Below are 24,650 nucleotides of genomic sequence, written 5' to 3'. Positions count from 1 at the left end.
AGCTGGAGTTCCACTCCAATCTGATCGCGGATGCGGTGAAGAAGGTGATCAAGGTCGGCAAAGTGAGTGTCCGCGTGTCCGTCGCCGCGTGTCTGTCCGTGGTAGCGAGCTGCTCCCTGCCCTCCCCGCCACACACACGTGTGTCTCCTGCCTCCTGGGTCAGCTCAGAAACCTCCTGCTGCCTGTAGCGGTACTTGCTGCGAGGGACGCGCTGGCAGGGCTGGGGACCCCCCCGGTGCTGCCCCGCGGGGGCTCGGGCAGGGCGCGCAGAGGGACGCTGCTCTCCTCTCCCTCCTCGGGTCACGTTTCACCCCTTGTTTCTCCCCTTCCCTGTGTTGGATTTTCAGGTCCGGACGCGGGACCTGGGCGGTTACTGCACCACCTCTGACTTCGTCAAGTCTGTGATTGACAACCTGCACCCCCACTATGGGGCCTAGGACCCCCCCCCTCGCCCCGCGGCGTCGGGGACGTCACCCTCCAGCAGCTTCCCGTAGCTCAGAGCCCACCAGCACGTCCTGCCCCCTCCCCGCCCCATCCCCTGGTGCCCCAGGGAGGAGGATGGCAGCTCTCCCCCTGCCCAGTAACTCCCAGTCAGCACCAGTGGGGATTGCTGGAGGGACCAAGGGCTCCCTTCGGAGCGAGGATCCCCCCCGTGCTGTGCCCACCGTGCGAGGAGGGGCCATGCAGACCTCGGGGTGACACGGGGGGGTGAAGGGGCAGTGCCCCACGCTCGGTGGGCAGCTCCCGGGTATGGTGGCACCACGGTCATGGCAGGACCCTCCTCCTGCCCACCCAGACTTCAGCAATAACCGGGACCAGCGAGCCGAGGCCCCGCACCCGGGGGCGAGCGCCTGCGTGGGGTGGGGGCCCTGTGGCAACATCCCACGTGTGGGGAGGGGGCTGTGGGGCTTTGTCACCTCCTGCCTGGCACTGGAACCAGTGTGGCACGGCAGGGCTGCTGGCTTTGCCCCACTATGAGCTCGGGGCTGGTTTGGGGGCCTCTGAGCTGAGCTGCCTCTGCCACAGCCACAGTGCCCGGGGCTACCTGAGCTGCTGCCCAGCGGCACCCCGAGCTCTGGGCCAGCGCTGGGAGCCCCTGTGGCTCCTGTGGCTCCTGCTGCGGGGCTGGGGACCAGCAGCGTGGGGCTGGGCTGTGACAGCCCTTGGTGGGACCACGGCAGCACTGTGTGTGTGTGTGAGAGAGCGACGGGGCCGGATTGACCCCCCCCGCGCTGTGTATTCGTGTGTGCAAATAAAGGGGTGACCCTTCCCTGCACCCCTTCATGGCACCGGGGCTGGGCATCCCTCCCTGGCAGCACCGCGCCGGTGCCGGTTGGTTCCTGGGGGAGCCGGGGCCAGGCCCTGCCTGCAGCACCAGCACAGGCTCAGCACCAGCCCTGCACCACCGCTGCCAGCCCCTCACCATCCCCTCCAGCCTGCTGGGGATGGGGGGGTAAGCACAGGGCTGGGAGCAGGGGCTGGCAAAGGGGCCAGTCACCCCTGCAGGCACCCAGCACCCCCCTGGGGGTGGCCAAAGAGGGGGGACGCCCGCGCCGGAGCCAGCCCCTGCGCTTGACCACAGCCCTGTGCCAAGGGGGTGCCCCAAGGGCCGGGGGGGGCCGGTGCCCCTCTTGGCTGGCCCCATCCAGCCTCCTCCCGGGGACACCCCGGGGTGCTCCCAGCGGGGTCCCTGCTGCGCTGGGGGGGTCCCTCCCTCCCGGCTAACGCTGCCCTCTCCTTGCAGGTGCGCACGGCGGACATGGGGGGCTACGCCACCTCCCTGGATTTCACCCACGCCGTGATGGCGGCCCTGGATGTGTAGTGCCCCCCCCCAGACGTGTGCCCCCCACCCCTTTAGCCTCCCTGCGCCCGCTCGGTAATTTATTGCTTCCCTCTAATAAACGTGGCCGCTGCAGCACGCTGGGGCCGTGGCGTCTCTTCCTCCTCCCCCAGCCCCTGGCGGGGGGTCAGGGTGGTCACCCCCAACCAGGGCAAGGGGACCAGAGCCGGGCCGGGCCCCCCCAGCCCCTCCCCAGCTCCTGACACAGAACAAGACCAAAGAGGATCAACAACCTCAGCCCTTTATTGGGGTTCAGTCGCACCGAGCAGGTTCCTGCCCCCTGGGCACGGCCCCCATGCGCAGCCCGAGCCCCCCGCGGGAAGGGGCCACGGGGGGTGGAGGGGACAACGCTGTGCAAGGCCCAGGGCAGCTCCAGGGGCTCCCGGTACCGTGGGCAAACGGCCCGACACGGAGGTGCCAAAACGCGTCTGATGTAGCCGCCGCCGTGTCACACGCCGGGCACGCGGCTGCCACATGCCAGCCCCACACCGACCTGCCCGGCCATGAGTCCACACTGCCAGAGCACGGCCCGGCTGCCCTAGTCCTCCTCCACGTCCCTGGCCTTCTCCTTCTTCTTCTTCTTTTTCTTTTTCTTCTCCTCCTCTTCCTCCTCCTCCTCAGCCTCTACCACCAGTTTCCTTTTCTTCTTAGGCAAGGCTTCCTCCTCCTCCTCCTCCTCCAGCCCGTTCTCCTCCGGCTCTGGGGCAGCCTCCACCTCCTGCTTCTTCTTTTTCTTCTTCTTCTTGGGCTCCACGTCGTTCTCCTGAGGGACCCCCGGGGTCAGGGGGAGTCGGGTCCCACAGGGGAGCCGGGCGGCTGCTCCAGCAGCCCCCACCCCCCCCCACCCCCTGCCCTCACCTCCGTCTCCATCACCGCGTCCTCCGCCGCCTCCTCCGCCGCCGCAGCCAGGGCCTCCCGCCGCCGCTTCTCCCTCTTCTTCCTCTTCTTCTCCTTCTTCTCCTGCTTCCTCTTCACCTCGGCCACCACCTCGCCGGCCTGCAGGAGCAGCGGGAGCCCCTCAGTGCGGGTGGTTCCCCCCCCCAGCGCTGTCCCCCCCTCCCCACCGTCGGATCAGCCTCATTAAATCAGTCTTTGCCCTCCACGGGGGGTCAGGCTGGCAGGTGACATCACGTCCGACGCCGGGGCGACCCCGCGCCCGTCCCCACGTCCTCACCTCCACCACGGCCTCCTTCATCACCTCCAGGTTCTTGCGGGGGCTGCCCCGTCTCGTAGAAGGCCAAGCGCTCCTCCACCTGCTCACGCAGCTTGTCCCCGAAGACGCTGGTGGGCACCTCTGCGGGCACAGGAGGAGGAGGGGGGGGTCAGCCCCCGCCGCGCCGCCCCGCGCCCGCCGCCCCCCGCCCCGCTCTGCTCAGCCCACAGGAGTCACCATTCACGCAGTGAGATGCTGTTGACGAAAAATATTCCCCATCACGGCAGAGCCCCCCTGTCCCCGTCCCCCGTGTCCCCCCCCGTCCCCACGCACCCGAGAAGCAGTCGATGCGGGAGGCGATGGTGCACTTGTTGGCCAGGTAGCGCGAGATGCGGCCCTTGTTCTTGGCGGCCGCGCGCCCGATGAAGGTGGAGTGGAAGATGAGCCCGTACTTGGGCGTGTTCCCTCGCGTCTTCAGCGCCCTGCAACCGCCCGGGGCAGCCGTCACGGGGGGCACCGGAGCCGCCGCCACCCCCCGCACCGGGCCCCGCTAACCTCAGGGGTGCCCGCAGGCCCCACACAAAGCCACGGTGGTCGCTCAGAGGCTGGGGCTGGCTGGTCACGCGCAGCCGGTGCCGCGGGGGCCCGGCGCGTCGCAGCCCGTGGCCCAGGGGCCCGCCATCACCGCGACCACCCCGCGGCGGTACCTGAAGAGGGCTTTCTCGGCCCCCAGGATCTGCACCGTCGAGGCCGGGTACTTGGCCAGGTTCGTCAGGCTGCCGGCGTGCGAGATGAGGCGGGCGCCCACCTGGGATGGGAAGGGGTGGGGGGGTTATGGGTGCCCCCCGCGCCGGGAGCCCGGCCCTTCCCCGCGCGCAGCCCCAGGCCGGGATCAGCAGGTTGGGTGTCAGCAGGAGGGTCAGTGGATTGACAGATCTCTCAGACATCACCTCCGCGGCCTGGGGCAGCCGGGGCGCGCGCCCCCCCGCACTCACCACCTCCCCGATGAGGGCCGAGAGGCTGGGGGCCACCTGGCTCATCTTGGAGCGGAGGTACTCCTGCAGGCCCCGGCGGTACTCGGACAGCGAGATGACGCGGCTGGAGAAGCTCTCGATGTTGATGAGGTCGAGGGGGGAGATGTCCATCCCTGGCGAGAGGGGCGGCGGGGCTGAGCAGCACCTCCCAGGGCGGGCGGGACCCCTCCCGCCGCGGCTCAGCCCCCCGGGAAGCGCGGTGCTGCCGCCACCCGTCCCCACGCACCCATGGAGGAGCGGGAGGCCTCCAGGATGGCCTGTGCCTTGGCGCCGTCCATGACGATCTCCTCCAGCCCCTCCAGGCTCTCCTCGCTCAGCTCCCGCCGGTTCCCGATGAACTTGGCCAGCCGGCAGTACGTGTAGTTCTCCGAGACGATCTTGATCAGCTCGGGGAAGTGGTACCCGTACCACTCGCTGCGGGGACAGCGTCAGCGCCGCAGCCCCAACCCTGGGGCGCCCCGCGTGTCCTCCGTCACACCCCGAGCCCCGCGTGCCCCCCGGTCACACCCCGAGCCCCGCATGTCCCCTGGTCACACCCCGAGCCCCGCGTGTCCCCCGGTCACACCCCGAGCCCCGCGTGTCCCCCCGGGCGCGCTCCACCCGTGGCACGGCCGCCCGGGCCAGGGCGCGCCCGAGGCGCTGCTCTCCCTCCCCGTTCTGTACGGGCAGCCGGAGGCGCGGCTGCCTGCGGTAAGCGTGGGGAGACGGGCCCGCCCGCCGCCCGCCCCGGGGACCCCGCTCACCGCACGCGCATGGAGAAGGTGTTGATGTCCTTGTCCAGCTGGTCCAGGAGGCTGATGGACTGGATGATCATGTTGTCCACGCGGTTCACGTTGAACTTCACCTTGGCCCGGGAGTAGCTGTGGCCCAGGCCCAGCTGGGCCTTGGAGGCCGACTGGGCGGTGAGGCCCTTCACCAGCGCGTGGAAGTGCAGGCGGATCCCTGGGGGGGACGGAGCCGTCACCGCCCGCAGCTCCGGGCCAGACGGCAGCGGGTCCCCCCGGGGCATCCCCTCCACGGCCCCACTCACCCCGCAGGATCTCGGCCACGACGCCCCCGGTCTGGCACTGGTAGCCCAGCTCCTCCAGGATGGCCGCCCCGATCTTGGCGTCGGCCACTCCCAGCAGCGCCTTCTTCTTCTTGGCCGGCAGGGAGGTCTCCAGGAGCAGCCGCAGGTCCTCGTGGAGGATCCCTGGGGAAGGGGGGGTCAGCAGGGCCGCGCGGCTCCCCGGAGCCCCGGACACCCCCCCCCGCACCCCGCTCACCCTCGGACACGGCGTTCATGTTCTCCAGCGCGCTCTGGGCCGACTTGAAGGGGGCGAAGGCCACGAGCTTCACCACGTTGTGGAACTTGCCGAGGGTGAGGACGCTCTCCTCCACCTGCGGGGGGCGGCGGGGGCCCGGTAACGGCCCGGTAAGAGCCTGGCGGGGGGACCCGGCCACCCCAGCACCCGGCCCGCGGGAACGGGGCCGCCCCAGGGAACGTCCCCGGACGGCAGCAGCGGGGAAAGAGCCCGCCCGGCACCAGGCCACCCCCCCGGGCAGGGCAGGCCCGCCCGCCTCCCCGGGACCGTATCGCCCCCCGCCCGGTCCCCGGTCCGTACCTGCGGCAGCAGCAGGCTGATCTCCTCCACCTCCCGCACGGCGAACAGCGCGTACCCGGCCGCGTGCTCGAACAGCACGTGCAGCAGCACCTGCACCGGCACCGGTCACCGGGGACTCGCGGCGGCCGCGGGCCCCGCTCCCGGCCCGCCCCGCGCTCCCCCGCCCCGGCGCGGCACAGGAGCCCCGCGCCCGGCCCCCGCGGCGCCCCGAGCCCGCGCACGCCCATCCCCGGCCCCCGCCGGCCCCGGACCGGCCCGATGCGGGCGGATGCAGCGGGCCCGGCCCGCCCGACACCCACCATCCTGCCGCCGCCGCCGCCACCGCCCGGAACTGGCACCGTCCCGCCGGAAGCCCGCCCCGTCCTCCCGCGGCCAATCAGCGACCACCTCTCCCGCACCCTTCCACCAATCAGCGCATGCTGTCCTCCACTGATCTGCCCCCATCCAATCAGATTGAGGACTGTGCCGTCCCGCCTCTTTGCCGTCTGTACCAATCAGACCCAGGAATTGCCACCGCCTCCCGCCCCTTCCTGTCCCCCGGCCAATGGGGGCCGCCCGCGCGCCTCGCGCCCTTTCCCGCGCTCCGCTCCGCACCCCACGCGGCGCGGCCTGGTGCCCGGCGCCCCCCCCCCGGTCCCGGCGCCCCCCCCGGTCCGGTGTCCCCCCGCCCCCCCGGTGCCGGCGCAGGAAGGCGCGGGGCCGCGGACACGTTTAGGGCAGCTTTATTCGAGAGCGCGAGTGCCGGGGGGAGCGGGGGCAGCTGCGGCCCCCCCGGTGCAGCCCGGGCCGCGGGAGGGTCCCGGGGGGCCCGTAGTGTCTGACAGCAGCGGCGGGGGCGGGGGGGAGCCCCCGGCAGGGCCCGGCGCGCCCCGGGGAAGCGGCTCCGGCCCCCGCCGCACCAGCGGGGATGGGGGGGGGGGCAGCGGCGGAGGGGCCGCGGTGCGGGTGAGCTGCGGGGGGCGCAGGGCCCGTCGGTCCGTGCGGGGCGGGGGCCGGTCAGGCGGCGAAGTGGCTTTGGAGCTGGTGGCGGAGCTGCGGGGTGAGGAGCAGGCGGTGCGCCCGGCCGTGCCCCGGCGCGCACGGGAACGCCACCCGCCCGTAGCACGCCATGCCCTCCTCCTGCTCCTGCTTGGCCTGCGGGAGCACGGCGGCGGCGTCAGCCCCGGGGGGGCCCCGCTGGCCCCTCTGCCCGCCCTCCTGCAGCCAGGGGCGTCCCCACGGGACCAGACAGGGCGGCTGCCGCGGGGCACGGGGACCCCCGGGGGCTCCTGACCCGCTCCATCTGCTGGCCATCGCCCCAGGGCCCCGCACACCCCGGGCCCCCGCACGCCCCAGGGCCCCGCACACCCCGGGGCCCCGCACACCCCGGGGCCCCGCACACCCCGGTCCCCGGGTCTCACCTTCAGGAAGGAGGAGGAGGGGAAGAGGCCGAAGTCGGTGGGGACACCAGCACCCGGCTGCTGCTGAACCATCTCTCTCATGGTGTCATCCTGGGGAGGGGGGGGAGCACGACAAGGTCACCTCCAGCAGAGCCCCTCACCACCCCACAGAGCCCCTCACCACCCCACAGAGCTCCTCACCCACCCCACAGAGCCCCTCGCCCACCCCACACCCCGGGGACAAGGCAGAGGGGACAACCCTGACGTTGTTCTGGAAGGGGAAGGGGCCACCCCTCGCCCCCCGCTGCCGGAGGTGCCGCAGGGCGCACTGAGGTGCCGGCATTGCTCACATTGAGATGCCCGTTCATCCCCCAGCCTGGGGGGACGGGAGGGGAATGTCCCTGGGGTGCCACCGGGACGCCCCCCCTCCCACGCCAGCACCTCGCCCCAGCAGCTGCCGGGGAGGTGCCCGCAGCCCGCGCGGAGCCGGCCGTACCCGCAGGGCGTCGATGCAGGTTTTGAGGGACCACAGGCGGGCCGTCTGCTCCAGCAGCCTCGCCGACGAGCTCCGCGCTGCGGGAGAGAGCAGGTGAGAGACGCAGGCGCCCGGGGGCCGTGCCAGCGCCCACGGGGCCGTGCCAGCACCAACGGGGCCAGCCGCCTCTCGGGGCACGACCCCCAGCTGCCCGTGACCCCCCCCTGCTCCCCGGACCCTTCAGCCCAGGTTTGTGTAGGACCTACTCGACTTGGTCCGCGTCATGTCCAGGACCTTGGCGTTGGTGCTCATCTGGTAGAGGGTCTCCAGGAGCTGGCTGGTCTTGCGATAGAGCGTGTGCATGGCCAGACCCTCCCCCTGCCTGTTCTTGGGCAGGGAGAGCTTGGGCACCTGCAGGGGCGTCAGCCGGGCCAGCTCCAGCTTCATCTGCGCTCCCTGGGACACGGGGGGGGGGGTCGTGAGGGGCAGAGCTCGCTGCGAGCCCTGGGCACGGCTGTGCTCCTGCCCACCGCCCCAGGGGGTGCCCCTGCCCACCACCCCAGGGGGGGGTCCCTCTTGGACACATCCCCTCAATGCATGGCATGGCCGAGCCCCAGGGTCCAGCACGCCAGGACCTGCCGTGCCCTGCTCAGTGCTGCGGGCACCCAGGGGCCCACCGCAGGCACCCAGGGACCCCCTGGAGGCACCCAGGGACCCACCGCAGGCACCCGGGGACCCGCTGCAGACACCCAGGGACCCACCACAGGCACCCGGGGACCCGATGGAGGCACCCGGGGACCCACCACAGGCACCCGGGGACCCCCTGGAGGCACCTGGGGACCCGCTGCAGACACCCAGGGACCCACCACAGGCACCCAAGGACCCAACAGAGGCACTCAGGGACCTGCTGCAGGCACCCTGGGACCTGGCAGAGGCACCCAGGGACCCGCCACAGGCACCCAGGGACCCACTGCAGGCACCCGGGGATCTGACGGAGGCACCCGGGGAACCGCTGGAGGCACCCAGGGACCCACCACAGGCACCCAAGGACCCAACAGAGGCACCCAGGGACCCACCACAGGCACCCAGGGACCCACCACAGGCACCCGGGGACCCGCCACAGGCACCCAGGGACCCACCGCAGGCACCCAAGGACCCGATGGAGGCACCTGGGGACCCACCACAGGCACCCAGGGACCTGCTGGAGGCACCCAGGGACCCACCACAGGCACCCGGGGACCCACCGCAGGCACCCAAGGACCCAACAGAGGCACCCAGGGACCTGCCACAGGTACCCAGGGACCCACCGCAGGCACCCGGGGATCTGACGGAGGCACCCGGGGACCCACCACAGGCACCCAGGGACCCACCACAGGCACCCAAGGACCCAACAGAGGCACCCAAGGACCCAACAGAGGCACCCAGGGACCCACCGCAGGCACCAGGGGACCCACCGCAGGGTGAGGCCCCTCCCCACACCTCACCTTGAGCTGGTTGTTCTCGTTCTTGAGGTGCTTGATGGAAAGCTGCAGGGCGTCGATTTGCTGGAGGAGCAGAGGCGAGTCCTTCACCTGGACGGGCCCTGAGCCGCCTCCCGTCACCTGGCCGGCACCGACACCTGCGGGTGGGGACAACGGCGGCGTCAGCCGGTGTCACGGGCGGGCGCGGGGCAGGACCGGGCGGGCGCTGGACGTGTGGACGGGGTCGTGCCGGGGACCCATCTCTCACACCACTCCGCACCCGCAGCCGTTTCACGCCCAGCGCTCCCATCCCGGCCCCCCGGTGCTGCCACGAGCTGCTCAGCCCCGGAGCCAAGCGCTGCCCTGGAGCGGGGCCCGCGTCCTCCCCCTGCCCCCACACGCAGCCTCGCCCCTGGGGTGCCTCGGGACGCTGGTCCCCCCCCCCGCATGCAGTTGTGGGGGTGGTGGAGGCATGCTGGGGCGCAGGGCCGTACCTCTCTGCTGTTCCTCTGCGGTACGAGGAGGAGGCAGAGGAGAGACAAGAAGAAGCAGAATTAAAGCCGAGGGCCAAGTCTGCGAGGAGCCATGGCCAGCGGAGCTCCGGTCGCCCACGGCCCCGTCCTGTGCCCACCCATCCCTGCCGTGGGATCCAGCCAGGAGCCGGCGAGCCCCGGCCGGGTCCCCCTCGGGGAGGGCCAGGGGCTGCTGCGCCCAGGTGACACCCAGCCCCGCTCGGGTCACAGGGCTCAGGAGCCTGGACCCGCCGGCTCGCTGCCACGCCAGAGGGCCAGGCTGCCCCACAGCCGCCCTGGGCACGGCCCCAAAGGACACCCCGGCTCCCCGTGCAAACACCCTACACCAGCCCAGCGGCGTCCGAGCGCCCAGGGACGCCGGTCACGCACCTCCGGCGATGCCGGACACGATGGAGGCCACGCCGGAGGCCGGGGCGCCGCGCAGCCCCTCGATGGTTCGCTTCGACTGGTTGTTCAAGCGCTGCTTCAGCTCCACCTTCTCGGACTCCAGCTGGTCGATGTCTGCCTGGAGGGCGTCCATGGTCTCCTCGAACTCCCTGGGGAGAGCACACAGCGTCAGGGAGCCCAGGGCCCCAGAGCTCCCGGCGCCGGGGCCCATCCCGCTGCCGAACCCAAGATCCCCCCAGCTGTCGTACCCGGCCAGACAGTCCCCCTCCCTCCGCCCACAGGCTGCACCTCCTGCCTGACCCACAGACTGCGTGTGGCAGGGGACACGGAGCACAGCAACGGCAGCGAGAACGTGCCAGGACAACAGAATCAATCAATGAGGTTGGCAGAGCCCTCTGGGATCATCGAGTCCAACCGTTGCCCTGACACCACCATGGCAACTAGACCAGGGCACTAAGTGCCATGGCCAGGCTTGTCTTAAACCCCTCCAGAGATGGTGACTCCACCACCTCCCTGGGCAGCCCCTTCCAATGGCTAATGACCCTTGCTGAGAAGAAATGCTTCCTCATGTCCAACCTGACCCTCCCCTGGCCAAGCTTGAGGCCATGTCCTCTTGTCCTATCGCTGGTTGCCTGGGAGAAGAGGCCGACTCCCACCCCGCTCCAACCTCCCTTCAGGTAGTTGTAGACTGCACTAAGGTCACCTCTGAGCCTCCTCTTCTCCAGGCTAAACACCCCCAGCTCCCTCAGCCGTTCCTCGCAGGTCAGACCCTCCAGACCCTTCTCCAGCTTGGTCGCCCTCCTCTGCACTCGCTCCAACACCTCAACATCTCTCTTGAAGTGTGTGGGGTTGGTGTGGCCCAAGTGTAAGATCCGGCACTTGTTCCTGTTGACCCTCATGCCGTTGGTCTCGGCCCATCTACCCAACCTGTCCAGATCCCTCTGCAGACCCTTCCTATCCTCCAGCAGATCCACACTCCCACCCAGCTTGGGGTCATCTGCAGGGCGGCCCTTTCCACAGGAGCATTTGAGCGGGGCCTTTCCCAGGACCCTCTGCCACGCGCCATTAAAATGATCCACCGGTTCCCCTGCAGATCCCCCACTAACACCCCCCCCACTAACCCACAAACCCTCCTGGCCAGCCCAAGGGACCACCAGCTGCCCAGTCCTCACCCGAGACCCCCCCGACAGCAGCCCCACCTCACACTTACTTCTCTTTCTTCTTGAGCAGCGTCTGGGTCTCGTCCAGCTTTGTCTGTATCTTTTCCACGCGGTCGTCAGCGTCCTTGGACGCGCTGTCCAGCTTCTTCTCCAGGAGGCTGAGCCGCACGTTGGCTTCGCTGAGCTCCTCGCCCTGGAGGAGGCAGGAGAGAAACCAGAGAGCTCCAGGGCTGCTGCCCACGAGAGCAAAGTGCTGCTCAGCCAGGAGGGCAGAGTCGGGCTCACCTTGATCTTGAGGGACTTCTTCAGCTCTTTGATGACCGTCTCCCTGTCCTCCAGCTTGAGCCCCAGCCCCTCGGCGTCGGTGATCTCTGCCCGCAGCGCCGCTGCCCGGAGGTCGGCGGGTGGGGTGGGCTGTGACGGAGAGCAGAGGAACCAGACACACAATCGGTATTTTCAGAAGAATTCCAGTTCTCGGCCCCTGGATCCTGCAGGGAACCGCTGCACCCCCCCAGCTCTGCCCCCTCACCGCCCCCAGAGGACACTCTCCTGCCAGGGAGGCAGCAGCAGGGCTGCAGGAGGTCACGGAGCAGCTCAGACGCTGCGGCTCTGCCCCAGACCCCCGCCGCAGCCCACCTTGGTCTGTGGCCTGTCGGCGTCGTACTCGCCCTCCTGCATGGCCGTGGCCATCTTGTTCATGGTGGCGATGAGGATGCTGCAGGACTGCCGCAGGCACTCGTAGGGGTTGATGCCCTGGGCGCCGTAGATCTGCAAAGGACGGGAAGGAGGGGTCAGGTGCCCCTGGGCTGGGCCCACAGCCACCACACAGCCCCCTCCCGACGCCCCACAACGTGCCACAGTCCCCTTGGTGTGGCCACGGAGCAAGGCCAGCTGCGGGGCAGGAGGAGCAGGGGACCACAACGCCCTGGGAGACCTGGGTGGGCTGGAAGAGTGGGCCAACAAGTCCCTCATGAAGTTCAACAAGGACAAGTGTAAGGTCTGGCATGTAGGATAACACAATCCAGGAGGGCGGCACAGGCTGGGATGTACCCGGCTGGGGAGCAGCTGTGGAAGGGGACCAGGGGGTCCTGGTGGGGAACCAGCTCAACAGGAGTGAGCAGCGTGCTGCTGCGGCAAGGAAAGCCAACGGGCTGCACCAAGGGCATCACCAGCAGAGAGAAAGAAGTCATCACCCCACTCTGCTCAGTGCTTGTCAGGCCACACCTGGAATATTGTGTTCAGGTTTGGTCCCTGCTATACACAGAAGATGTGGACAGGCTGGAGAGGGTCCAGAGAAGGGCCACCAAGGTGACCCAAGGCCTGGGAAGCCGCCTGCCATGTGAGGAAAGGCTGAGAGCTGGGTTTGCTCAGCCTTGAGAGAAGAAGGCTGAGGGGAGACCTCATCACCATGTCGCAGGGCACAAGTGAGAAGAGGTTGCCCCTTTCCTCTTGACACCCAGCCTTCATCTATTTATACCCATTAATCAGACCCCCTCTCAGTCTTCTCTTCTCCACACTAAAAGCCCCAGGTCTCTCAGCCTTTCCTCCTAAGGCAGGTGCTCCAGTCCCTTCATCATCCTCGTAGCCCTCTGCTGGACTCTCTCCAGTAGATCTCTGTCCCTCTTGAACTGGGGAGCCCAGAACTGAAGGCAACACTCCAGGGGAGGTCTCACCAGGGTAGAGTAGAGGGGGAGGAGGACCCTTGAGGTCCCTTCCAACCTGGTACTCCACGATCCTACGAAAGCCCTCCTCGTTTTGGTGTTCCCTGGCCACGTTCCCAGTTCACCCCCAGCCTCCACACGTCTCCCCCTGCTCACAGGCAGGTCTGCAGCGCTGGGGCGAGACGGCTCCCGGCGCACCCCGCTGCAGCAGGGCGCGAGGGGCAGCGGAGAAGGGGGTTCCCCACCTGCTCGCTCGCTTTGAAGGCCAGATCCTCCAGCTTCACGGCCAGCAGCCCCTCGTTCTCCGCCAGAGGAGCGATCATCTGCGCGCCGGCAGCGGCCACCTCCTGCAGCACGGCCACCACCCACGTCAGGTGCTTGCGGCAGTCCAGCAGCGTGTCCGACACCTGCGAGCCGGGCAGAAACGGGGCGGGTGGGAAAGGGGAAGGGGCTGCTTCCAGCTCGCTCCTGGCTGCACACCCCCTGCCTCGCCCCAGTCCCACACCTACTGGGACTTTAGACTCACAGAACCACAGACTGGTTTGGGTTGGGAGGGACCTTAAAGCCCATCCAGCTCCAACCCCCTGCCACGGGCAGGGACACCTTCCACCAGACCAGGTTGCTCCCAGCCCCATCCAACCTGGCCTTGAACCCTGCCAGGGAGGGGGCAGCCACAGCTGCTCTGGGCAACCTGGGCCAGGCTCTCACCACCCTCACAGCAAACAATTTCTTCCTCAGATCTCATCTCAATCTCCCCTCTGTCAGTTTAAAACCGTTCCCCCTCGTCCTGTCACTCCATGCTTGTACAAAGCCCCTCTCCAGCTTTCCTGTAGCCCCTCCAGATGCTGCTCCTGAAGCATCACCAGGAAGGTGGGGAACACCAGGAAAGGTAAAAAGAAACTGAAGGCTGGAGAGACGTCGGTTCCAAAGCCCACGTCTCCATCCCAAGCCCGGAGCCCCCGTCCCAGCCCACCTGCTGCCCGAAGCCCAGCGCCGCGGGGATCCCCGGCGCGTCCGTCCCGGGCATGCGGCGCCGGATCTTCTTGCAGAACTGGCGGATGTCACTGCACGAGGTCTCCAGGTCCTTGAGGAGGATGGCGAGGTCGGAGGCCTCCTGCCCAGCCTGGGGTGCAGAGAAAGGACCTCAGCAAAACCCACAGAGGGGTGAGAGGGGAGGGGGACCCAGCCCAGCGCCGCAGGGCCCCCCCTGAGCGTCCTACCTGGAGGAAGGAGCGCAGCCGGCACACCTCCACCCCCATGCAGTCCAAGGCACTCTGGGTGAACTGCGGAGCACAAACACGGGCACCGTCAGCTCGGGGCAAGGCAGAGAGGGCGAGGGAGCTGCTCCGGGGCCAGCTGGGGATTTGGTGTGGGGCGTTTGAGGACGGACCCCCCGTGCACCACCACCCCACAGGGGCTGAGGCACTGGGTCAGGTTTTGTGGGGCACAGGACACTGGTGCTTCCCTGAGCAGCTCAGGGCAGCACAATGCTCCCTCTCAGACACTGAGTCCTCCACACTCCCCTTGATGCTCTTCTCTTTTGCCAGGGGAGGTTCAGGTTGGACATGAGGAAGCATTTCTTCTCAGCAAGGGTCATTAGCCATTGGAAGGGGCTGCCCAGGGAGGTGGGGGAGTCACCATCTCTGGAGGGGTTTAAGAAAAGCCTGGACATGGCACTTAGTGCCCTGGTCTAGTTGCCATGGTGGTGTCAGGGCAATGGTTGGACTCGATGGGCCCAGAGGGCTCTGCCAGCCTCATTGAGTCTGGGATTCTATGCCGGTGGCTGCAGGGAACTGCCCACATCTCCCTGACCCAGGAGCCCACGTCACCTCTGTGCCACCACGGGCAGCGGGTGCTGGGGAAAAGTGGGGAGCTGAGGAGAAGAGGCACCTCAGCTCACAAAGGGATCTTGGAGGGGCAAAGGCAGAGGACACGCAACGAGGGGAGAACCAGACCTTGATGTGGTCGGCCAGCTGCATGGTGCAGTCTTCAGCCTGGTCAGCCAGGTGGATGCTGTACAGGTGCTGGGTGGGGAGAGAGACCGGCAGGGATCAGCACCCCCCAAACGCTTCCACACGTGCAAACCAACCACATGAAAAACCAAACACGGAGGGTTTGGCTTAACTCCTAACTGGAAGTGAAAACCCTTGCAGTGACCCCACCAGAGTCCCTGTGAATGCTCTGCCCTCCACAAAAGCTCCTGGCCCTTAATTCACAGCGTGTCACCGTGCCACTGAACGACACGTCCAAGGGCACCGCGTCCAGCCGTGGCACACGCTGGTGAGGCTGGGCCAGCCCCCTGCCCTGCAGGTCAGAAACCCCCCGAGCCTGGCCAGGAGCCCCTGGCTCTGCAGCCCCACCTGGTAGTACTTGATGGCTTTGGTCAGCGGCTCCACGTTGACCGTCTCGTCCAGCTGGTCCTTGTGCAGCAGCTCGATCAGGAAGTCCAGCGAGCGCTCGTGGACGCTCATCTCGGGGTACAGCATCCCCACCTTCTTATACACCTCCACGCTGCATTTGTTGAGGGCCCTGGGGGGGGAACGCGGGCACAGTCGGCTCGGCTGGGACAGGCACGTGCTCCACACAGCACCAACACAGGGACTGCTGCTGGGTGCCAGTCCCAGGCCCCTGGCACTCCCTGGGACCACCAGCAGCACCGTAGCTAGAGGGTAGTTAATGAAGCCTCAAGCTTGGCCAGGGGAGGGTCAGGTTGGACATGAGGAAGCATTTCTTCTCAGCAAGGGTCATTAGCCATTGGAAGGGGCTGCCCAGGGAGGTGGGGGAGTCACCATCTCTGGAGGGGTTTAAGAAAAGCCTGGACATGGCACTTAGTGCCCTGGTCTAGTTGCCATGGTGGTGTCAGGGCCATGGTTGGACTCCATGAGCCCAGAGGGCTCTGCCAACCTCAGTGATTCTGTGATTCTGTGACTGAAGCCCAGAGCCAACCCCAAATGCAATCTCAGCAAGAGACTGTGATGCATCTCCTGGCAGGACGGATGGAAAATCAGTGCACTGGGGCTGCTTCTGGCCCCAAGACAGGGTCACAGCTGGAGAACGAGCAACACGTGCTAGAGAATTGGATCCCTTCACGTGTCAGTTCTTGGGAGGAAAACAAAGAGCGAGTTACAGGAGAAGGGATTACCCCATCACGAGGCAACAAATGGGATCCCTCAGCTGTTTTCTAGCCCAACACATCTTTAACTCCAGCGGGACAGAGGGTGAGGAGCAGGGCTGGGTACTCACTGCTCGTATTTGTGCAGCGTCGCCTGCAGCAGGCTGAGGGAATAGACCAGCCCCGCGGCGAAGCTCAGCTGCTCTCCTGCAGCGCCCCGGAGGCCCGTGCGCTCTGCGCAGCTCTCGTTCAGATCAAACTTCTCCTGAGCCTGTTTGCTGATGAGCTCAGCCTGGAGGGGAAGAGGGCAAGCCTTCAGAGCTCCCCACGCTCGCTCCGACCCGTCCCACCTCGCCACGGGCCAGCCGGACACCCCCCCCCCACAGCACGCTCGTCCTGGGAGAGCTGGGAATGAGTGGGACAGCAGAGCACAAACTGCCCCCGTGCTCGGCACTGGTGAGGCCCCACCTCGAGTCCTGGGTGCAGTGTTGGGCCCCTCACTGCAGGAAAGCCCTTGAGGTGCTGGAGCGAGTCCAGAGAAGGGCAACGGGGCTGGGGAAGGGTCTGGAGCACAAGTGTGATGGGGAGCGGCTGAGGGACCTGGGGGGGTTTAGCCTGGAGAAAAGGAGGCTGAGGGGAGACCTTCTCGCTCCCTGCAACTGCCTGAAAGGAGGGTGTAGCGAGGGGGGTCGGTCTCTTCTCCCAGGTAACAAACGATGGGATGAGAGGAACCGGCCACAAGTTGCCCCAGGGGAGGTTTAGGTTGGAGATCAGGGACAATTTCTTCATGGAAAGGGTTGTCAAGCGCTGGCACAGGCTGCCCAGGGCAGTGGTGGAGTCCCCATCCCTGGGGGGGTTTAAAAGCCGTGTAGATGTGGTGTGAGGGCCATGGGTCAGTGGTGGCCTTGGCAGGGCTGGGGTAACGGTTGGGCTCGATGATCTTAAAGGTCCTTCCCAACCCAAACGGTTCTGTGACTCTGTGATTCTATGGAAACCCCAAATTCGACTGGGACAGAAAGAAAAGACACGCTTCCTGCAGAGCCCCGGCACGGCCACCGGCTCCTGGATAGCCCACATGGCACCGTGGGTTTGAAGACATCGCTCCGAGTCCCAACAGCCCAGCTCAGGAGACAGCCCCGGCTCCAAGCTTCAAAGGCCTGACCCCCCCGGGCAGGTGGAGCCCAGGCCCCCATCCCACCTTGCAGATGAGCCGCGGGATGAGCAGCAGCACCAGGACGCAGTCGTGGTCCCCTCCGTGGCGCAGGAAGCTGTCAGGCATGAAGGAGGTGAGGAGGGAGACGTGGCGGTTGGCCTGCTGCACCTCCATCTGCCGCAGCTCCATCTCGATGGCCTGCGGGAGACACGCGGTCACGCCAGCCCGCTCCCTCCCCTCCCAGCCCCTTCGGGATGGTAAAAGTCAGAAAAGCCTCTCACAGGGAACATCGCTCTTCTCCCAGGCAAGCAGCGACAGGACAAGAGGACACAGCCTCAAGCTTGGCCAGGGGAGGTTGGACATTAGGAAGCATTTCTTCTCAGCAAGGGTCATTAGCCATTGGAAGGGGCTGCCCAGGGAGGTGGGGGAGTCACCATCTCTGGAGGGGTTTAAGAAAAGCCTGGCCATGGCACTTAGTGCCCTGGTCTAGTTGCCACGGTGGTGTCAGGGCAATGGTTGGACTCGATGAGCCCAGAGGGCTCTGCCAACCTCAGTGATTCTGGGATTTCTTATCTCCCACTGGTGCTCTGCGGAGGTGCCCGGGGACTGCTCCGGAGCTCTGTGCAGGGTGTATCTGTGCTCACCAGCGCCCTTTCCAACGCTCAGGCTGTCAGCTCTGAGCACGCCCTCCCACAAGGAAACATCCCTTTTGGCACAGCAGCATTTGAAGGCCGAGGTTTCTCTCAGGAGAACAGTGCACTGCTGTCCCCCAGCACCAACAGCTCATGGTCCTGCACCGCTCCATCACACCCCTCCCCGGGCTCCCCCCAGGCAGCCAGAGCCTGGCTCCACCGATGGGCACCTCCCAGCTCCTGACAGTCGTCCCAGTCCATTTCCACGGCTGGCACGAGCACCACCGGCCAACACCGAGGGCCGTGCCCCGGGGTGAGCCCCACCACCGTGCCCCGGTGCCACGGCTTCGGGAGCCCCACGGGGTGAAGGCTCCCTGCCCAGCTCGCACGCCCGGTGCGCAGCCCCCGCGCTGCCCCTACCTTAGCGTGGGCTTTCGTCTCTGCAAACTTAATCTTGAAGTCGAACATCTCGGGGGGAGGCTGCTGCTGCTTCTCGGCAGACGCCTCCTGCTGGCTCATGAGTTCTCGGTTCACGTCCTGAGAGCAGAGAGAAGCTGCCATGAGACACGCAGAAAACCAGCCCGGAGGAGATCGGGAACCCCACACCCTCTGCAGCAGACCCACAGCCAACCTCCCGGTGCCCCCTGCCCTGGGGGGGCTCGGGGGATGATGGATTGAGTCAGGGAGACCATGCTCGGTCCCCTGGCCACCAAGGGGGGCTCCTGGCCACCAAGGGGGGCTCGTGGAGGAGCACGGCCCCCCAGGAGCTGCCCCGGGGCCGCACCTGGAGATGTGCCGTCAGCTCTCGGTACTTTTTGATGGTCTGCTGGTAGTCGGCCACGGTCTCCTGCGCCGCCTCCACGCGCTTCTCGGCCTCGCGGACCCGCGCCGTCGCCATGTCCAGCTGCTCCCGTAGCTCCAGCTCTGTCTCCCGGGCGTTCTCCTGCAGCTCGTCGTTCATCTCGTTCATGGCTTCCTGGCAAGGAGGAGGCAGCATGGGATGTGGTTACGGCACTGCTCGGCCAGCAAGGGCAGCTGGGTGCTTTCGGAGCGGGGCAGAGGGACACCCCAGGGTGCAGGGGGCACATTCTGCAGCACAGAAGGGTGCAAGGGTGGTAGCAGGGTGGGGGTCGCCCTCTTCTCCCAGGCAACCAGCGACAGGACAAGAGGACACAACCTCAAGCTTGGCCAGGGGAGGGTCAGGTTGGACATGAGGAAGCATTTCTTCTCAGCAAGGGTCATTAGCCATTGGAAGGGGCTGCCCAGGGAGGTGGTGGAGTCGCCATCTCTGGGGGGGTTTAAGACAAGACTGGACATGGCACCTCGCCTCAGCACGAAGGACGCAGCACAAGCCCCCCGGTACCAGCCCTTAGTCTGTCTCACCAGGTCTCCAACAGTCTCCCGCAGCTCCCGGACCTTCTCCTCCAGGTCTAAGTTTCTCTCCGTCAGAGTCTCCACCATCTCTTCGGCGCCCAGAGCAGCATCCACCTGCAAGCACACGCCACACCACGGTCCAACCTGGCACTCAACGCAGCGAGCAGCTCAAAGGTGCTTTACACCCCCGTGGGACCCCTCTGCCAAGCTGTGGGACACGCTGATAAATCCATCTCCCCATCTCGGGGTGCAGGTTTGCCCCACAGTGCATGAGCTCCCTCCTGAGAGCAGAGCAGAGCATCCCTCAGGAGAGCAGAGCAGAGCACCCCTCAGGAGAGCCCACAGCCAGCAGCCCCAGGAGGAAGGGCACGTGAAAGGAGAGGGCTCTGGCTCTCAGAGGTGTCACTGGCTCTTCAGATGTGGCACCAGGGCACGCGGTTGAGCAGTTTCAGGTCGGTGTAAATGATGCTGACCTTCAGGCTGAGTCTTCACAGACTTGTGATGGTGCTTTCCAAGCCCTCTGTCCCCCCGAGGACCCCGGCCAGTGGTCATACGCTCACTCACCTGCTCCTTTAGCTCATCAACCGTTTTCTCCGCCTGCTTCACCTCCTCCTGAAGCTTCTCCCTCTGCTGACGCAGGGACTCCAGCTCCGTGTTCTTCTTCTCCATTTGCTTCTGAAGCTTCACGTGTTCCTGCTTCTCCGACGCAGACAAGTCCCGCATCCTTTGAGAGAGCAACCAGACCCATCACCAGCCCGGCAGAGGCCCAGGGACCGGGGCAAGAGGAGCCGTTCCCTCCCCAGACGCTGCTCTTGGTGGGCACCAGCTGGGTCAAGGCCCCCTGCCCCACTGGCAGGGTGAGCAGAGCCCCTCTGGAGCCTCTGGCAGCCCCTCCCTGGGGGACACGAGCAGCGTCCCCAGAGAGCAGCTCATTAACGTGAGGGATGGGGGTGAATTGGTGCCCGAGATGGCACCTTCCTTTGAAAAAATCAGAGCAAGAGGGGATGGAGAGAACAGAAGAGGAGGGTGTAGACAAGAGAGAGCCTGGGTGAGACAGGCAGGAAGGAGTAAGTGTCGGTGGGACAGGCTGGAGCAGAGGAAGGGAGAACCCAGCGAGCCAGGGAGTCACATCCAGAGCCTCTGGTCTGTGCAAGGAGCACCAGAGCTCAGGAACAGCCCGAGAGCAGCTGGTGGGTGTCACCAGTGGCTCTGGAGAAGGATCTGGATCAGTGCTCTGACAAACTCTTACAGCCCAAGAGCACGGGCTCTCGTGGAAAGGAACCTCGTGGTGGCAGCCTTTGGGGAGCACGGGGGGTCTCCTACCTCACAAGAGCTTCCTTCAGTCTCGCGTTTTGCTCTTCCAGCTGCTTGACTTGGTAACTGGAGGCCGCTCCGTCCGAGCCTGAGAAGGGAAGAGTTATTGTGCCCGGGCAGGAGCGGAGCTGCTGGACAGACCCAGCACTTGGGAAAGCCCAGAGCTGAGAGCACTCAAAGCAAAGACGTTGCTCCTCTCAGTCACTGCCACGTCTCCCTGCAGACTACTCCTGTCCTCCCGCCCAGGCCCTCGATCATCTGCTGCTTCTACGGGTTTGATTTTTCCCAAAGAGGTTAAACGCTGGCTCGTGTCCTGCTGAGTGTAACTTTTAGAGCTCACCTCGAACAGCAAGAGCCAAGAGGCCCCAGGGGAACCAAACCCAGGGTGAGGCACTGGTGGTGGAGCCGTGCTCGGTGAGAAGCTGGGCGGTGGGATCAGAAGGTGGCAAAAGCAGTTGTGTTACCTCCCCCTAACATCTGTTCCAGTCAAACACCTTTTGGGGGGGGATCTACCATCCCCAGGGAAAATCATAGAACCACAGAGTGGTTTGGGTTGGAAGGGACCTTAAAGCCCATCCAGCTCCAACCCCCTGCCACGGGCAGGGACACCTTCCACCACACCAGGTTGCTCCCAGCCCCATCCAACCTGCCCTTGAACCCTGCCAGGGAGGGGGCAGCCACAGCTGCTCTGGGCAACCTGGGCCAGGCTCTCACCACCCTCACAGCAAAGAATTTCCTCCTCACATCTCATCTCAATCTCCCCTCTGTCAGTTTAAAACCGTTCCCCCTCATCCTGTAGTCTGAGTAAGTTTGTAGAAAGCTGAATTACACCGTCTGTCCTGAGCAAACACTGTCAGCAGGTGGAAACCACACCAGCAAGGGCTGGGGGGTCCTGGGTCTGTGTCCTTGAGGAGCCCCCACTGCTCCGAAGCAGCCAAGCGCTCTCCTCCCCGGTGAGGAGCTCCCTTACCCAGGCTGAGGCCACCCGAGAGCTGACCCCTTCCCACCTTTCTCTTCGATCTCGTGCTTCAGGATCTCCAGGTCCATGGTGAGGTATTCCACCTTCTCTTTCAGGGAGTCCACCTCCTGCTGCAGGGACTCTGCCCGCTCCTCTGCCATCTCCTTGTCCAGGGTTGCCATCTCGATGGCGTCGGCGGTGTCTGCCATCTCCTCCATGTAGCGCTCCTTGGCCTCCAAGGCATCCTTGGCTTCCTGGGGTCAAGGACACGTGAGTGAAGACCATGCCCTGGAGGCCCAAGGACAACAATGGAGAGACCCCTCGGACAATTACGGCTCTCACGGCTCTGCCAAACGAGGATCAAGTCCAATTAACAGCAGCTTGTCTGGGCTGAGGGGCAGGCCCACTGCCAGTGCTCCAGGGTGCCCAGCTGCCCTCCCCGCAGCAAATCCTGGGACACCCAACATCTCTGGTACCTTCGCAGGACTGTGCAGTCATAGAATCATGGAACCACGGAGCCCTTTGGGTTGGGAAGGACCTTTAAGATCATCGAGCCCAACCGTTACCCCAGCACTGCCAAGGCCACCACTGACCCATGTCCCTCACACCACATCTACACGGCTTTTAAACCCCCCAGGGATGGGGACTCCACCACTGCCCTGGGCAGCCTGTGCCAGCGCTTGACAACCCTTTCCATGAAGAAATTGTCCCTGATCTCCAACCTAAACCTCCCCTGGGGCAACTTGAGGCCGGTTCCTCTTGTCCCATCGCTTGTCACCTGGGAGAAGAGACCGACTCCCCTCGCTACACCCTCCTTTCAGGCAGTTGTAGGGAGCGAGAAGGTCTCCCCTCAGCCTCCTTTTCTCCAGGCTAAACCCCCCCCAGGTCCCTCAGCCGCTCCCATCACACTTGTGCTCCAGACCCTTCCCCAGCCCCGTTGCCCTTCTCTGGACTCGCTCCAGCACCTCAAGGGCTTTCCTGTGCTCCCCCTGCTCCTGGGATCGGCACCGCCAGCTCCACACCCACACCAACATTCACACTGGTGAGAGCAGCGACACGCGAGGTCCGAGGCCGTTGTAGGACCCGGCGTGTGTTGAGGAGGCAGGACCAGGACAGCCCCCAGCCCAGCGCCAGCTGGGATTGCTCAAACCCCCCCACGCACCTTCAGTGACTGACCCAGCCCTGGGATCCCTCTCCCTGCCCAGCCCCGGGGCCAGAGCTGCCCCCCCCGGGGGTGCTCACCTTTTTGGCCTCCTTCAGACGTTTCTGGAGGTCAGCCTGTTGTTCCTGCATTTTGCTCTTCCATTCCTGCACCTGCTCCAGCTGGATCTTGTACTTCTCCAGCTCTTTAAGCTTTGCTTTGTCTTCGTTTCGCTTTATCTTCAGCGTCTCCAATTTCTCCTCCAGGTCCCTGACTTGAGAACGCAAATTCTCCTCCTCCTACAACATCAAACCAAGAATTACCCAAAGGAGCAGCAACATCCTTTGCCCAGAGCTCCGGACACGTTGATTTAACCCACACAGGACCCGACCCATCAGCCAGCCGGTGCTTTGGCGTCGCTGCTGGGGCAGTTTTAGGACACATCGCTCTGCGCTTGCAGCTACGGAGCCCCTCTGTCACTTCACACTTGATTTTTACTACACACAACGTGTGATAAATGTTCCTCGACGCACTGACAGAAACCTCATGGCCGGCAGGAGGTCCTGAGCACCTCGCTGTGGCTCCACGGGGATCTGTAGATGCTGAAACCCTTTAAAAACCAAACCCACAACAGGCCCCCCCCACTAACACGCCCGAGCTCACCCCCAGCAGCTCTTCTCCTGCTCCCGCTCGGGGCAGGGCGATGCCACGCAAGAAACACGCTCTCCTGGGCAGGAGCAGAGCTCGCAGAGAGGTTCCATCGCAGCGACGCGCACGCAGTGCAGGCTGCCAGGGCTGGGTTCAGTTAGAGTGGGGAGTCCAGCACCGTGCCCACACACACACGTAGGGGCACCTCAAACCGTGCCCCATGCCGCAAGCTCCCTGCGCCCGGGCAGCTGCTGCCCGTGTGTCCTCCCCCAAACCCACCCCACGGGGGTCCCCCCCACGCTCCCCGCCCGGGTAACGGTGCGTGTTGTGTCCCACGGTGCGTCAGAGCCGGGGCAGCTCTGCAGGGGCGAGCCGGGCACGAGCCCAGAACCCGGGAATCACAGAACCACAGACTGGTTTGGGTGGGAAGGGACCTTCAAGACTATCTCGTACCAACCCTCTGCCACAGGCAGGGACACCTTCCACCAGCCCAGGTTGCTCCCAGCCCCATCCAGCCTGGCCTTGAACACTGCCAGGGAGGGGGCAGCCACAGCTGCTCTGGGCAACCTGGGCCAGGCTCTCACCACCCTCACAGCAGAGAATTTCTTCCTCACATCTCATCTCAATCTCCCCTCTTGCAGTTTAAAACCGTTCCCCCTCGTCCTGTCACTCCATGCCCTTGTCAAAAGCCCCTCTCCCGCTTTCCTGTAGCCCCTTCAGGCACTGGAAGGTGCTAGAAGGTCTCCCCGGAGCCTTCTCTTCTCCAGGCTGAACAGCCCCAGCTCTCTCAGCCTGTCTCCAGAGCAGAGGGGCTCCAGCCCTCTGAGCATCTTCGTGGCCTCCTCTGGACTCGCTCCAACAGCTCCGTGTCCTTCTGCTGTTGGGGCCCCAGAGCTGGACGCAGCACTGCAGGGGGGGTCTCCCGAGAGCGGAGCAGAGGGGCAGAATCCCCTCCCTGACCTGCTGCCCACGCTGCCTCGGCAGAGCGAATCCCCCATCGCTCTGTGCACCCCCGACCAGCTCACACAGGCGGCCCAAGGCCTCCAAGGCTCTTCCACCCCTTCCCTGCACAGAGGTGGGTCCCTCTGAATCCACCCCCTCCTGCTCTACGTGCCTCCGAGCTGCGCGAGCTGGGCTTCACCTTCACGCCTGAAGTACGCTCGTGGTTGCCAGAACAGGAGAGTAACCAAGGCTGGGAGGGGCGAGGGGGGGTCTCTGCTCCACCGTGCTGAGCAGATGCAGGGCCTCGGCCGGCCAAGCTCTGGCTGTCCCCAAGGACGAGGTCCCGCAGCCCCTCCAGCCCCATCCCGGTGTCCTACCACCCTCACCGCCACGTCCTGTGCTGCCACTGGCGGCTGTGGCCCCGCTCCCCGTCCCCGCACACCTCCGAGGACAGCCCCGCGTCGGTGCCCATCACAGACCACCCCAGCTCCCCCCCAGCTCCCACCTTTGCTAAGTTCTGCGGGTGCCAGCGCTGTGCAGCAGACCCCAGGCTCCCCACGGCCCCTGGCCCTCGCAGCCCCCTTCCCCTCGCTCACAGCCCTCGCAGGGGTGTCAGTCCCAGCCAGGCACCCCCAGGGGTGGCCCTGGTGGCCCTGAGCTGGTGGCCCTGAGCTCTCCACCATCGCCCGC

General features: G+C 66.0%; 2 protein-coding genes, 1 long non-coding RNA gene and 2 other non-coding genes across 10 annotated transcripts in view; 1 reads left to right on the top strand and 4 right to left on the bottom strand.

Moving 5' to 3' along the window:
• Position 1: 1 nt before the first annotated feature.
• LOC137664678 (uncharacterized) lies at positions 2–1,918 on the top strand. Its single transcript, XR_011048370.1, has 2 exons — positions 2–62; positions 1,745–1,918. It is a non-coding gene; the product is annotated as an uncharacterized lncRNA (long non-coding RNA).
• A 142-nt stretch (positions 1,919–2,060) lies between these two features.
• LOC137664827 (nucleolar protein 56-like) lies at positions 2,061–5,970 on the bottom strand. The gene is given in 13 exon segments (XM_068403360.1): positions 2,061–2,603; positions 2,699–2,836; positions 3,015–3,057; positions 3,059–3,134; positions 3,327–3,475; positions 3,701–3,801; positions 3,989–4,140; positions 4,254–4,441; positions 4,771–4,969; positions 5,058–5,219; positions 5,293–5,407; positions 5,632–5,721; positions 5,931–5,970. Coding segments are annotated over 13 exon segments (1,641 nt in total). The 5' UTR covers positions 5,934–5,970; the 3' UTR covers positions 2,061–2,378.
• On the bottom strand, positions 2,909–2,976 carry LOC137665406 (small nucleolar RNA SNORD57). The gene has a single exon (XR_011048506.1). It is a non-coding gene; the product is annotated as a small nucleolar RNA SNORD57 (small nucleolar RNA).
• Positions 3,209–3,280, bottom strand: LOC137665407 (small nucleolar RNA SNORD56). Its single transcript, XR_011048507.1, has one exon. It is a non-coding gene; the product is annotated as a small nucleolar RNA SNORD56 (small nucleolar RNA).
• Positions 5,971–6,337: 367 nt separating the features above from the next.
• Positions 6,338–24,650, bottom strand: part of DCTN1 (dynactin subunit 1) — a 55,911-nt gene continuing 37,598 nt past the window's right edge. For 3 of the 6 annotated variants that reach the window (XM_068402999.1, XM_068403001.1, XM_068403003.1), the window contains 24 exons: positions 22,472–22,669; positions 21,279–21,483; positions 20,281–20,359; positions 19,522–19,681; positions 18,967–19,071; positions 18,368–18,559; positions 18,004–18,120; positions 16,997–17,149; positions 15,930–16,090; positions 15,047–15,215; positions 14,642–14,710; positions 13,907–13,969; positions 13,660–13,809; positions 12,932–13,093; positions 11,662–11,793; positions 11,311–11,439; positions 11,076–11,218; positions 9,848–10,014; positions 9,440–9,454; positions 8,970–9,103; positions 7,752–7,941; positions 7,507–7,583; positions 7,032–7,121; positions 6,338–6,765 (listed from right to left, as the gene is read on the bottom strand). In XM_068402999.1, the coding sequence (XP_068259100.1) occupies positions 6,628–6,765; positions 7,032–7,121; positions 7,507–7,583; positions 7,752–7,941; positions 8,970–9,103; positions 9,440–9,454; positions 9,848–10,014; positions 11,076–11,218; positions 11,311–11,439; positions 11,662–11,793; positions 12,932–13,093; positions 13,660–13,809; positions 13,907–13,969; positions 14,642–14,710; positions 15,047–15,215; positions 15,930–16,090; positions 16,997–17,149; positions 18,004–18,120; positions 18,368–18,559; positions 18,967–19,071; positions 19,522–19,681; positions 20,281–20,359; positions 21,279–21,483; positions 22,472–22,669 (3,198 nt within the window). In that variant the 3' untranslated portion in view covers positions 6,338–6,627. The remainder of the gene's footprint in view (positions 6,766–7,031; positions 7,122–7,506; positions 7,584–7,751; positions 7,942–8,969; positions 9,104–9,439; positions 9,455–9,847; positions 10,015–11,075; positions 11,219–11,310; positions 11,440–11,661; positions 11,794–12,931; positions 13,094–13,659; positions 13,810–13,906; positions 13,970–14,641; positions 14,711–15,046; positions 15,216–15,929; positions 16,091–16,996; positions 17,150–18,003; positions 18,121–18,367; positions 18,560–18,966; positions 19,072–19,521; positions 19,682–20,280; positions 20,360–21,278; positions 21,484–22,471; positions 22,670–24,650) is intronic. The other 3 variants (XM_068403000.1, XM_068403002.1, XM_068403004.1) reach the window with 1 other exon arrangement.

Source organism: Nyctibius grandis, chromosome 6 (assembly GCF_013368605.1).
Source record: "Nyctibius grandis isolate bNycGra1 chromosome 6, bNycGra1.pri, whole genome shotgun sequence".
In the NCBI taxonomy this organism is placed as follows: domain Eukaryota; kingdom Metazoa; phylum Chordata; class Aves; order Nyctibiiformes; family Nyctibiidae; genus Nyctibius; species Nyctibius grandis.
This window is presented reverse-complemented; position numbering and strand designations above follow the sequence as displayed.